Below are 12,787 nucleotides of genomic sequence, written 5' to 3'. Positions count from 1 at the left end.
TCAACAAACAAGTCATATTTCATATACTTGATTGATATCTTCACATCCAACACTAATTACAAACTATGTGAAGTGAGCAACACCAGCGCTCCAGTGTTGTACTTCAACAAATAAAGACAAATGGACAGCATCACATTTGGGCTTTTCTTTTAATTGTTTGTTACAAATTGGGGGGGAAAATGTGGTCCTTTACTTGCCAGGGAGGATGACGCCATCATACTGGAAGACAAACAAAGCAAGTGTAAGTAAATTCAGGAATATAGAAAACAAGTACAATATCCACTCAAATACAGTCTATGTTTACAGAAACATTTTAACTGCCTTGAAAAACACTTTAAAACAAGGTTCACCAATATTACAGTTGCCATTGTTGAACAACAGTATAATGTATCATTTAAAACGGTACTCTAAAGACATGAAAATAGCATGTCTCAATATTAAAGCTACCAGTGCAAAAAGAGCAAATCATCCTGGAAAATTAAGGAGGTCTGTCTAACAAAATCAGTTTTAAAATTTAAAGAGAAGACTGGTACACTGTGTGAGGCGGCAAACAAGGCCAGCAGCTGTGCTAGCTACATTTTCATACATTTGCTTGAACATAGACTGTTTGGAAACTGAATCAACATAGGTATCAGCTATTTAAACACCTTCTGTTGGAACCAGCGCATTGCCTCCTCTTTGCAGATACGGTGCTTGGCGCCGATGCGGCCCTGCTTCCTCTTCTTGTCAGCAATGCTGAAACCAGGTCTGCCAAGAACCTACAGTAAACACAGATTAAAACTGGTTATTCATAATTGCCCAAATAACCATGAAATTACAGGTTAAGGTTAAAAGATGTGATTGCTTTCATCTTTACTGCACGACAACCGATACACATTAGTAAAATATCTGTTATAATATGGATAGTTCCAGACTTTATTAGCTGAGCTGCTTTTGAAGCCATTGTACAATACTCCATATATACGTTCACCTGTGACCTTATTACATCAGTATTGCTATACAACTGCATCTGTGTTGCTCGAGAACCATTTTGCTACACACTGGTGAAGATCTATATGGACCCTTTTCGCAGATTGTGATAAATAATGTATGTTTTTTGGACATTAAAGCATGTCAACATTCTGTTACACCAAATAATGATCTTTAAAATAGCATCATATGACCCCTTTAAAATAACTTACTAAAAAGCTCAACAAAAAAGTAATTTCATATACTTCATTAATAACGGTCACATGCCACACTAATACAAACCATGTGAAGTGAGCAACAACAGTGTTATACTTCACAAATAAAGACATCGACAGCATAATATTTGGGCTTTTCTTTTATTTGTTTGTTACAAATTGGGGGGGGGAAAGGTGGTCCTTTACTTGCCAGGGAGGATGATGCCATCATACTGAAAGAAAAAGAAAAAAAAAGCTTAAGCAAATTCTGGAATATAGAGAACAATTTTCGTACATTTGCTTAAATAGACTGTTTGGAAACTGAATCAACATAGGCATCAACTATTTAAACACCTTCTGTTGGAACCAGCGCATTGCCTCCTCTTTGCAGATACGGTGCTTGGCACCGATGCGGCCCTGCTTCCTCTTTTTGTCAGCAATGCTGAAACCAGGTCTACCAAGAACCTACAATAAACAGAGAATTACGACTGCTTATTCATAGTTGCCCAAATAACCATGAAATTAGAGGTTAAGGTTAAAAGATGTGATTGCTTTCATCTGTACTGCACCACAACCGACACACATTAGTAAAACAGCTGTTATAATATGGATGATTCTGGACTTATTGGCTGAGCTGCTTTTGAAGCCATTGTAAGATACTGTATATACAGTCAACTGTGAACTTAAATCTGTGTTGCTCGAGAACCATTCTGCCACACACCGGTGAAGAACTATATGGACCCTTTTCACAGATTGTGATGACATGTTTTAGCAGTCATCAACACTGCAAAATGTTTTTTTTTTATGTCAATTTATAACATTTATAACCCTTTTCTTTGCATTATATTAGATTTGCATCAAATTACAAAAAATTAGTTACCACATCTGTGAAGGTGTTTCTTATAAACTGTCTATGGGAGTAAATTTAAATTTGACAGTTTTCTCCTCTGACTGTCTCGGTTTTCCCCTCTTTTTGACAGTCTTGAAAACACTCATGTTTTCAGTGGAAAAGACTATGTCGAGTTTCTTTTGCTATTTGAGCAAACGGCGACGCAAAATATTTGATGTAGCCTTTAAATTAACCACTAATAAATGACTAAATTTGTGTTACCGTTTTTAGTACTCTGTTCCACGTTAGCGGTTCTAAAATCACTGCACATCAGTTTCTTAAGGCTTACTGCTTTAATTCAGTTTCAGACAGCCTAAAGCTTATCAGGAAGGGAAAAGTCCTTACCACCTACAGTACAGTTGGTATTAAAAATAGATACTCATATGAGCAAGTGTAGTGGCAGAACAATATCACTTAAAATAAAACTCCTTAACCAACAGGAAATAAACCACAACGATGTAAATAGATACATAAATGTGACCTTTTTGGATCAATAAAATGCAACTCACCACATAAAAGTCCAAGCCGTAGATTCCAATGCTTGGGTCGTACTTGATGCCCAAATCAATGTGTTCCTGGATACCAAAGCCGAAGTTTCCTGTGTCTGAGAAGTTGTTCTTTCTCAACTCGTACTCGCGCACCTGCAAAAAAAAAAAAAAAAAAACGAAAAAAAAAAAAAAAAAAAAAAAAACTGCTTATAAACAATACAACAACCATGAACAAAACTTGACATTTAAAGAACCCACTATGGACTATGAGTGAGATATAGCTCTGGCTAATTTTAGCACACCAAATGCTAAGCAGTCCATTTCCATAAACACATTCCTCTCACCTTCAGTCCCTTCTCCAGGATTTCCTCAGCCTTGGCTCCACGGACAGTACAGTGGACTGCAATCTTTTCATTTCTACGGATACCAAAGGATCGCACAGTGTAGCGGGCTGGTGGGAGACATTTTCACTTAATGCACGGCACAACTTCACAAACACCAATGAATTTAAATCCACATTCATGAGATGTAGCAGAGTGCAATCATTTCCAACCACTAGCAAGAAATAAAAAGATCCACCTACCCTTGGAGAAGACAGGAGTCTGGCCTGTCAGCTGTTCCAGCACCTTAGCAGCACGGGTCAGTCTGTCACCACTCTCACCCACACAGATGTTCAGGCACAGCTTGCGGATGCGCAGCTCCCTCATGGGGTTCTCCTTCTTCTCACCCTGGTCCTGTATAACGACATACAGCCCAATAATTAGCTGTCAGGAAAGGGGATTCTTCTCAAACCTCACCAGCTCTCTCAATTTCATGCTAAAACTGTACCAAAAATAAAACCAGAGGTGCCAAACAAAACACTACTACATATAGCCACGGGTCCGCAATGAACATGCCCGCACATATCCACCATTTGGAAAGCCACTACTATGGCATTATAAGCCACAAACTATTAATACTGAACACTACATACGACGGAGCTGCCGTTTATTCATCCGGACCCTGTCGTTTCCACAGAAGCGGCGTACACAAGTAACTTTAAGCTAGTCAATGACGTGCCGTCTCAGCGCAACAGCACTCTTAATATCTAACGCCGATATCCACCGCATCAAATCATTCTAGCCACAAATACGGTCCTGATTCTGTGTTTCACATCAACAGGGACTGATAAAGGTATGCTTCACGTGATTATCGCATGCAAACAAGTAGATGTTTGTTGATTTTAATGATACTTCTTCATGATCACAATTTCTCCTGTACTCACCGCCATGTTTGATCACTTTAGAAGAGGACGATATACTTCCGGCGCAGAGTATTTATGCTGCGTTTTCAGTCCCCAGAACTACACCGCCCAGCATGCTTTGCGCTGATGAAGTTCCGGTCATTTTTAAAGACTCCAAAATTGGAGTCGAAGGCAAGATTTGATATATGAGACACTTATAAGTTTGCATAGAGTTCGGAATATAAGTGAACAAGTCGGTGAAGGGAAAATACTTTTCAGTAATAGGAAAGAAGATACAATTATCTGTCGACTCATAGGAAATTCTGATTTGAATCAACTTTGTTCAGAAATTCAGAAATAGCCTACAAGTTTAATCAATTTCACTCTATCAAATCCATTGAACTGTGCCTTGGGATAGTCAAAATGCAAAGTTAGATATTTAGATACTTACTCGAGTAACAAATGATACGGGAAAAAAATGGTGTAGAAGCAATTTCCACTCAGAAATCAGAAACACATCTATAAAGTATTTGCATACTCTGACTTAGATCCAGAGAGGGCTGTCTTTTAGGTCATTGGCCTTAGTCAATTTAAACACCGTATTAAATGAAAACAAGGCTGCGAGGAATAGACTATCAGTCTTTACAATGGCATGCACTTAACGTCCCAGATCAACTGTTTCAAAACTGTTTTATGGAATTTTTGTCCACTGAAAGTTTTTTTTTTTTCCAGAAAGACATTCAGTCAGCTGAACAATGTTGTTAAAGAACAATAAAATCTATTGAACAGACTGTACTTCTATCCCTTGTTTTCATTCCTGTCAAAAATTAAGCATGGCACTACCCTGACTAAGGTCTAAATTGTTAAGACAAGTTTATGAAATCAGACTTCAATCCAGTTCACATATGTTGTCTGTTCTCTGATTTACTGAAGAGTTCATAATATCACTGTATTTAAGTACTATATGTAGTCCTACTACAAAACGATACTAAAATAATAAAGTTTTTTTTTGTTTTTTGAGGAAAGCAAGCACACTGTGTTTCCTCAGTGAAAAAGGGGAACTATTTTTTTTCTCCAGTTTTATTTCTCAGAATATGGAAATCAAATATGTTTTTATCAAATATGTTAAATATGATATGTAATTGCAGATAAGTTTATTTTCAGAGTTCACAATGATCCATATAAAAGAGAGTTTACAAACACTGATTTTGGCTGTACATTTCTGATAAAACACACACAAAATAATTTAAGCATATGACATTACTGGATGATCTTTTGCATAATCTTCATTAAAATAATATTGTATTGCACAATGATTACCTCTCCATATTTGGAGAGGATTCTAAAAAAAAAAAATCATTCATTTTTGAAATACACATTTGATTCCTACACACATAATTACAACCAGTAAGCATATATATACATGCTTAAAAGAACGGTCAGAGGCAACAATGCTGTCTGTGCCATTGATTGGGTGCATCACAGCATCAGTGTCAGGAACAAGAGCAGAGGTAGGACTTGGTACCTTCAAAACAGGGAGTCCCAATTCTCTTTGCGCCCTCAAAGCATTAGTCAGAAATACAAGAGCTCTCTTGGGAAATGCAGGTGGGGAGAAAAGATTATGCTCTCGAACGAAGAAGTGGGGTAGTGAACCATTTAGTGCACATTGCTCAAAGTATCCAAAGAGCTTCATGAAGGAGACGGACAGCTGGCTTGGAGACCAAAGGGAATCTTGCACTCTGTCTGAAAGGACGTGGAAGAAGGCTGTTTTCCCATGGTAGGAACACAGAGGCTCAAGCTCTTTGGGATACTGCAGCTTCAGCCCCTCAATCACACATTTCAGAAGCCGCATGCAAAGTTTCCTAAGAAAGAAGGGAAAATGTTAGGGGCATCGTGATATTATTCTATAACATAACCTACTATAAACATGAGTGTTCGTTCATACCGACAGCACTTATTGGAATGACTCTCACAACACGTCTTCTTATTTCCATGATACTGCATCATCTCTTTTTCTATGTGAGAGAAGGATATTCGCCAGCTCTCTGAAAACAAGTACCTCAAATATATCAACCTTATATGCTAAGGAAAGAAAGAAATGTTTTTGTAATGATTGTGCCAGCATACCTTTGGCATCATCTTTGAGGTTTCTTCCTTTTGGCCTCTTGGGGACGAAATACACAGCCTTACTTACAAACTGGCGACGACATTTTTTTCCAAGCCATTTGTCTATATTGAGCCCTGCCCGTGCTGCTTGTGGCCAACCTTGTGGCACCTCAAGAGTAGGTACGATGTCTACAGACATCACATCATCGACTTTCTCTTTTGGCTTAAATTCAAGGGTCACCGCCGGTGAATTTATTAGATTTCTGCGTATCACCCAACCTTCACCTGTGAACGGGTAGCAGAACCACAAACAATCTCAAAGCTGTACGCTACCTGTCTAAAGTCTGGGGTCAGATTTATGAATTTTTTTCTTGAGCAGCAAATCAGAATATTAGAATGATTTCTGAGGGATCAAGTGACACTGAAGACTGGAGTAATGACTGCTGAAAATTCATTCAAAATTACATTTTAAAATATATTCAAATATTATTATTTTAAATGGTAATAATATGTCATAATATTACTGTTTTTATTGTATTTATTTCATTTTTTAAATACGTATATGCAGTCTTGGTGTGCATGAGAGATACTTTTCAAAACCATAAAAAAAAATGTTACCCCAAATTTTTTTATTGTAGTGTATAATGTGTGTACATGGTGTTAAGAAACAGTAAAATCAGTAAGAAAAAAATCGTAAGAAATCAGTAAAACGCACCTTGAAAATGGTTGTTAATGAATTTGCGGACCAAGCGGTGCATTTCTGCTTTGATTTTGGTGGCTGAGACGGTTCGCTCATCTTCCAGAAGAAAGTGCTGGATTTCAGTTCGTGTGGCTTTGAAAAGATTTATCTTATAAAACAGTCCTTGATATTCTTCCAGTTCTGACAATACAAGCCTTGGGACTTTCAATTTTAGCATAATGTCAAACTCATTGGGTTTGTTGATCTGTTGGTGAAAAATGTGTCATTCCATTATTCCCAACATTTATGATTCATCATTCAGAAGTTTGAGGTTGGTATGATTCTTTTTTTAATGATTTTGAAAGAAGATTCTTATGCTCACAAATGCTGCATTTGTTTGATTAAATATACAGTAATACAATACAGTAAAAACAGTACTATTGTGAAATATAATTACAGTAGAAAATAACTGTTTTCATAATATATTTAAAATGTAATTTATTCCTGTGATGGCAAAGCTGAATTTTCAGAAGTCATTACTAGTCTTCAGTGCCACGTGATCCTTCAGAAATCATTCTAATATGTTGATTTCGTGCTCAAGAAACATTTCTTATTATTATCAATGTTGTTGAACAGTTGTGCTGTTTTTGTTTGTTTGTTTGTTTTTTGTGGAAACCATGATAGATTTTTTTTAAAGTGCTTTAATGAATTAAAAAGTTCAACAGTTAAACATAAAATTATTTGTATCACGGAATAATTTGTAACACAACAATTGTCTTTACTGTCACTTTTCATCAATTTAATACAAGCTTTTTGAATTGAAAAAAAAGGCTTTCAAAAAAAACTCCAAACCTTTAAACAGTAGTGTATATTAATTCCAGGCAATATCCGATACAAACTTGAGCAACTCTATTTGACACTACTTGCTGATTTCTCTCAGTATTATCATTCAAAGTTCTTACCTTCACCATCTCATAATAGCTGCCACTGGTGAGAACTGAGACCTCCCTGAAGAAGGGCTGATCATCATTATTCTTCAGGAATTCCAGCAGGCTATCAATCAGATGATTTACTATCTTCACAGCATTCTGTTGGTCAAGCTTACGCAGCCGTAGATCTTGACCTCTCTGTCTGATCAAGCGTTCAAGCTCAGGTGAAATGGAAGAATCATCTCCAACTTTATGATAACAGAACAAGTATAAGTATAATGCTTATCTATAGATGCAAACAATAACTCAAAGAGCAACATAGTAAAGACACTCCTCATTACTTGATCTCCTTTGACTGTCCATAATAAAGCTGTGAAAAACCCAAGGTCAGATATACAGAGTTTGATCCTCCGTTGTGATGCTCAATCCAGCCTAAAATCTGAATGCAGTATAAATGCAAATTAATTATGTATGGAAATGTGCTAGATGTGTTTATTTCTCATGGATAAAATAATAATAATAATCTATAAAAATAAAAAAACACAGAGTAGCAACTCAGTGTTAGTTTTTAATCCTTGCTGACATCATTATTGTTTTACAGACAATTGTGTAACGCCTTAGAGCTTTACAACCTGTTTTAAAGCTTTCACTGAAACCGTAAGAACTAAAAAAGAAATAGAAAATAAAAGAAATTATAAACTGCTAAAAACAGGCATTTCAAAACAGGCATCAGGGATGTTTTGATGTATTTATATGTGTAGTTTGCATCAAGAACAGAAAAATTGCACAGCACTCATTAAAACTTACAGGACTGTTTAAGCTAGTTAACTTCGTGACATATTGTAAAACCAAAATGTTCAACATTTATCTAAATTTTCACAAGCGTGCTACTCAATGATATGCATGAATCCAGACTTACCCACTTCCTGGTCTAGAGAATATGATCTATTAACACAGAGATACAGCACAAGTGGATATTGATTCTAAGCTCCTATTCGCCACATAAGTTAATCTTTCACTTTACAGTAAAAGGTTCAGGGTGTGACTGTGTTCCAGTGATGTAAAACCGAAACTTAAGGAACAGATCTCTGCCTGATGTTTACCTGCTACATTCTTGTGTGACAGCAGGTGTCACTCAGGAGGAGTGTGTACAGATGTACTGTATCAGCTGAAAGCACTGTCTTCATGTACAAAGGCCTTAGTCTTTTGTAATGTGCTGAACAAAGTATATAATGTTAAACTTTAGTGGTTTTAAAAGCATCTTTCTATAGATGGCAAACAATTGAAATGCATTTGAACGATGGCTGTTCCATGCAAATGGAATTTCAGTTAGTTGGCAAAGCAATATATTTTTCTTTTAGCTTTATTTCTATTAGTGATAGTTTTAGTCAACTATATAATAATATAATAATAACGATAATGAAAGATTCACAATTAAAAAAAAAATCTTAATTATATTTATCATGTTCAAAACGAATCTATTCATGAAAGTAGTTCAGTTTAAACCTTATTTCAGTTAGTTGGCAAAGCAATATATTTTTCTTTTAGCTTTATTTCTATTAGTGTTAGTTTTAGTCAACTATATAATAATATAATAATAACGATAATGAAAGATTCACAATTTAAAAAAAAAATCTTAATTATATTTATCATGTTCAAAACGAATCTATTCATGAAAACACTTAAAATAAAACCCATTCATAATGCTTTGACTTTGATAAGAAAGAATAATGGCACAAACTGATGAATGATCATTGTTTATTTTTCTAATCGTTTTCTCCTAAGGTGTTCAGAAATACATGGTTGCCTCCTTTCCTTCTGAAGCTTTTACGGTGGGTTTTTATCAACATAAGCCAGTCCTTTAAAACCGTGCTCAGGTTTTGAGACATTGCAGTGTAGGATGTCAGTGAGGATTGCTGGGTGTCTGACGGGACGATTCATTTGGTTTTGGCAGCCTTCTGAGCAGACTTGGTCACCTTGCCACCAGCGGAGGCTTTCTTGTCAACGGCCTTGATGACACCAACAGCAACAGTCTGCCTCATGTCACGCACAGCAAAACGACCTGAAAGTTAATAGTGGGATGGTAGGGAGTTCAAATTAAAGCAGAACATTTAATTAATGTTGCGTGTATAATGTATATGGCAACATAAATGATGATACTTACCCAGTGGTGGGTACTGAGAGAAGCTCTCCACACACATGGGCTTGCCAGGGATCATCTCAACAATGGCAGCATCTCCTGATTTGAGAGCCTTGGGGTTGTCCTCAAGTTTCTTACCAGAACGACGGTCAATCTTCTCCTTGAGCTCAGCAAACTTGCAGGCAATGTGAGCAGTGTGGCAGTCCAGCACTGGGGCATAGCCCTGAGAGATCTGACCAGGGTGGTTCAGGATGATGACCTACGAAAAAGAGATGATAAAGTACCTGATATTACGAAGATCATGCAGATAACATTCTATTATTTATATCTAACCTGAGCTGTGAAGTTTGCAGCCGCCTGAGGGGGGTCGTTCTTGCTGTCTCCAGCCACGTTACCACGGCGGATGTCCTTGACAGACACGTTCTTAACGTTAAAGCCAACATTGTCACCGGGGAGAGCCTCGGCAAGAGACTCATGGTGCATCTCAACAGACTTGACCTCAGTGGTCACGTTAGCAGGGGCAAAGGTCACAACCATACCAGCCTTCAGAGTTCCAGTCTCAACACGTCCAACAGGCACAGTTCCAATACCTGAGAGAAACATGCAGAGAATATTTGAGTGACAAACTACATAACATTTATGGTTTCTCATTAGAGAAATTTGTGAATGAGGTTGGAGGCCATATTGTTATTGTTAACGAAAACTAAAACTAAAAGTAAACACTTTCGTTAAGTGAAATGAAAATAAAAATGCTGACATAAAATTAAATTTCATTACTCCCAAATTAACTAAAATAAACTAAACAGTCTGCAAATTATTTTTATGATATACTTTATAATTTGAAGCTTTTACAAACTGTCTTCATTAAACATTAAAATGCTGTTTTATGATTTACTGTATTGCCCGTGGAGTTTTAAGATTTTATTCATTTACACGACTTCTCGAGGTCTAGAAATCACACTTATAAAATGAGTCTCTCGTATTTACAGGTATTCAAGGTTCTTCAAAAAAAACACAAAAAAAACAAGAAATATAGTATAGCTTATGTAGCTTTTTAATGTTTGTTTTGTCTTATTTTGTCATCTTGATGCCTTTTGGAAGTTTTCTTAGGCCCTGTTTGAGAATCACTGCTCTAGCAATAACACTAGACTGTACTGAGAACATTTAAGCATTTTTGACTTCTACCAGTTGCTGCATTAACTATGGCAGCCCTAAAATACTAAAACTGATGTAATAACTAAAAATGAAACTAGAAAACAAGCTAAAAAGAAAACTACAAATTCAACACCAAAGACAAGTAAAGACATTTAAATACATCAAAAAATTAATTAATTTAAAATTCAAATCTAGAATAATCCTGGATGGTGGTAAATGCTCACCTCCAATCTTATACACATCCTGCAGAGGCAAACGAAGAGGCTTGTCAAAGGGCCGACTGGGAGGTAGGATGGAGTCCAGGGCCTCGAGAAGAGTAACGCCACTGGCAGCACCTTCCTTCCTCTCAATTTTCCATCCTTTGAACCAGCTCATCTATTATCCATAAACAAAATACAAAACAAAAAGCACGAACAATCGCAATGATCACAAACCCTAAAAAAAAACCATCCACAGCCCAGAAAAAAAGCAGATGCTGACGTTTGTGCTGGGCTCCAGCATGTTGTCCCCATGCCATCCGGAAATTGGGACGAAGGCAACAGTGGCAGGGTTGTAGCCGATCTTCTTAATGTAGGCGCTGACTTCCTTGGTGATTTCCTCAAAACGCTTCTGGCTGTAGGGGGGCTCGGTGGAGTCCATCTTGTTGACTCCAACAATAAGCTGTTTGACTCCCAGGGTGTAGGCAAGCAGGGCATGCTCACGGGTCTGTCCGTTCTTGGAGATACCGGCCTCGAACTCACCAACACCGGCAGCGACAATCAGCACGGCACAGTCAGCCTAGGAGGAATGAAAAAAAATCACCACATTTAAAATTTAAACAATAATAATGCAACAACAAAAATCATTATGCACAGTAACCTGTGATAGATTTGTTGAAATACAAAAACACTCCTACCTGAGAGGTACCAGTGATCATGTTCTTGATGAAGTCTCTGTGCCCAGGGGCATCAATGATAGTGACATAGTACTTGCTAGTCTCAAATTTCCAGAGAGAAATATCAATGGTGATACCACGCTCCCGCTCGGCCTTCAGTTTGTCCAACACCCAGGCATACTTGAAGGAGCCCTTGCCCATCTTGATTCAGAGAAATATTCCAAAGCATATTTGAGATGTTTGTGAGACCAAATGGACAAAATGATCAAATATAAATAAAATATAGTAATATAGAAATAGCTTAGATTAGTTTAACATCTTTTCAAACATAACATCTATACGTGATGCATTAATGGGACTGTTTTAATTATCATAATTCTCTACATTTCATAAATGCTTATATTCTAACAAAATTGCAAGCGTATATGCTCAGTTTGGGCATTTAGAACAGGGTGATCCCAATACAGCTAGACTGTAGATGTCGCGCACAACACATGGTGTTTAAAAAGACACGCCCAGAATATACTTGTCATCGAGATACATTAGTCATCGGAAGTCACCCGGGCTGTGATGAAGTACCTCAGCGGCTTCTTTCTCAAACTTCTCGATGGTTCTCTTATCGATGCCTCCACATTTGTAGATGAGATGTCCGGTGGTGGTGGACTTGCCAGAATCGACGTGGCCGATAACCACGATGTTAATATGAATCTTTTCCTTACCCATTTTGTAAATTTACTGTGGAAAGACATTGCTGGATTCAGTTTCGCCAGCATAAACATTATCCTGTGTTCTGTCGATTTGTGCTACCCTGTCAGACTTTGCTACCTCCCATTAAAACAGTGGGTAGTACAATTTGACAACGAAAAAATGTTACCTGTAAAATCATGGTTTATCAACGTCTACACCTACCCCAACCCTAAACCTACCCTTACAGTAATTGTGTTATATTCCTGTTTGGGACTAGAAGGGATACAGCTACAGGAACCCAACAATAAATATTTTTCTACCTATTAGATTGTGTTTTATCAAAGTCTACACCTACCCCAACCCTAAATCTACCCTTACAGTAATGTAGATACATTAAAAATTGTTCAGCGTGAGAAAAAGGACGCAATACTGATGTGCGCATGCGCAGTAAACCC

At 37.2% G+C, this 12,787-nt stretch overlaps 3 protein-coding genes across 5 annotated transcripts in view; all 3 read right to left on the bottom strand.

Annotated features, from left to right (window-relative positions):
- Nucleotides 1-135: 135 nt before the first annotated feature.
- Nucleotides 136-3,883, bottom strand: LOC107591640 (60S ribosomal protein L11). Of its 2 annotated transcripts, none has more exons than XM_016280858.1 (6): nt 3,805-3,883; nt 3,124-3,274; nt 2,885-2,991; nt 2,562-2,693; nt 648-758; nt 136-219 (listed from the first exon to the last, which is right to left on the bottom strand). In XM_016280858.1, the coding sequence occupies exons 1-6, from the start codon at nt 3,808-3,810 to the stop codon at nt 190-192; spliced, it is 537 nt and encodes a 178-aa protein (XP_016136344.1). In that variant the 5' UTR covers nt 3,811-3,883; the 3' UTR covers nt 136-189. The 2 variants fall into 2 exon arrangements, with proteins under 2 accessions (XP_016136344.1, XP_016136343.1); XM_016280857.1 differs by lacking the exons at nt 136-219; nt 648-758 and adding exons at nt 1,310-1,396; nt 1,518-1,628 and having other exon boundaries at nt 3,805-3,874.
- A 1,239-nt stretch (nt 3,884-5,122) lies between these two features.
- LOC107591657 (cyclic GMP-AMP synthase-like) lies at nt 5,123-7,839 on the bottom strand. Its single transcript, XM_016280877.1, has 6 exons — nt 7,818-7,839; nt 7,510-7,724; nt 6,584-6,812; nt 5,890-6,153; nt 5,708-5,807; nt 5,123-5,624 (listed from the first exon to the last, which is right to left on the bottom strand). Exons 1-6 carry the CDS (start codon nt 7,837-7,839, stop codon nt 5,123-5,125), a joined length of 1,332 nt encoding a protein of 443 aa, XP_016136363.1.
- Nucleotides 7,840-9,217: 1,378 nt separating this feature from the next.
- The window catches only part of LOC107591637 (elongation factor 1-alpha-like), a 10,843-nt gene continuing 7,273 nt past the window's right edge, over nt 9,218-12,787 (bottom strand). For both annotated transcript variants that reach the window (XM_016280855.1, XM_016280854.1), the window contains exons 2-8: nt 12,225-12,380; nt 11,667-11,846; nt 11,252-11,548; nt 10,996-11,146; nt 9,950-10,206; nt 9,641-9,875; nt 9,218-9,538 (exon numbers count right to left, since the gene is read on the bottom strand). In XM_016280855.1, the coding sequence (XP_016136341.1) occupies nt 9,414-9,538; nt 9,641-9,875; nt 9,950-10,206; nt 10,996-11,146; nt 11,252-11,548; nt 11,667-11,846; nt 12,225-12,368 (1,389 nt within the window). In that variant the 5' untranslated portion in view covers nt 12,369-12,380 and the 3' untranslated portion in view covers nt 9,218-9,413. The remainder of the gene's footprint in view (nt 9,539-9,640; nt 9,876-9,949; nt 10,207-10,995; nt 11,147-11,251; nt 11,549-11,666; nt 11,847-12,224; nt 12,381-12,787) is intronic.

Source organism: Sinocyclocheilus grahami, unplaced genomic scaffold (genome assembly GCF_001515645.1).
Source record: "Sinocyclocheilus grahami isolate Dianchi unplaced genomic scaffold, SAMN03320097.WGS_v1.1 scaffold144.1, whole genome shotgun sequence".
Lineage (NCBI taxonomy): Eukaryota > Metazoa > Chordata > Actinopteri > Cypriniformes > Cyprinidae > Sinocyclocheilus > Sinocyclocheilus grahami.
The sequence above is the reverse complement of the archived record's forward strand: the minus strand, read 5'-3'. Positions and strand labels throughout refer to the sequence as shown.

Excerpts from the sequence above, each read along its gene's own strand:
- LOC107591640 (XM_016280858.1), bottom strand. Across the intron at positions 2,694-2,884 it reads TCCTGGAGAAGGGACTGAAG|GTGCGCGAGTACGAGTTGAG; the intron begins GTGAGAGGAATG and ends TTTTTTTTGCAG. Across the intron at positions 759-2,561 it reads ACGGCTTGGACTTTTATGTG|GTTCTTGGCAGACCTGGTTT; the intron begins GTGAGTTGCATT and ends TGTTTACTGTAG.
- LOC107591657 (XM_016280877.1), bottom strand. The coding sequence starts at position 7,839 with ATGGACAGTCAAAGGAGATCAA. Across the intron at positions 7,725-7,817 it reads GGACAGTCAAAGGAGATCAA|TTGGAGATGATTCTTCCATT; the intron begins GTAATGAGGAGT and ends GTTATCATAAAG. Across the intron at positions 5,808-5,889 it reads CCTCAAAGATGATGCCAAAG|AGAGCTGGCGAATATCCTTC; the intron begins GTATGCTGGCAC and ends ACTTGTTTTCAG.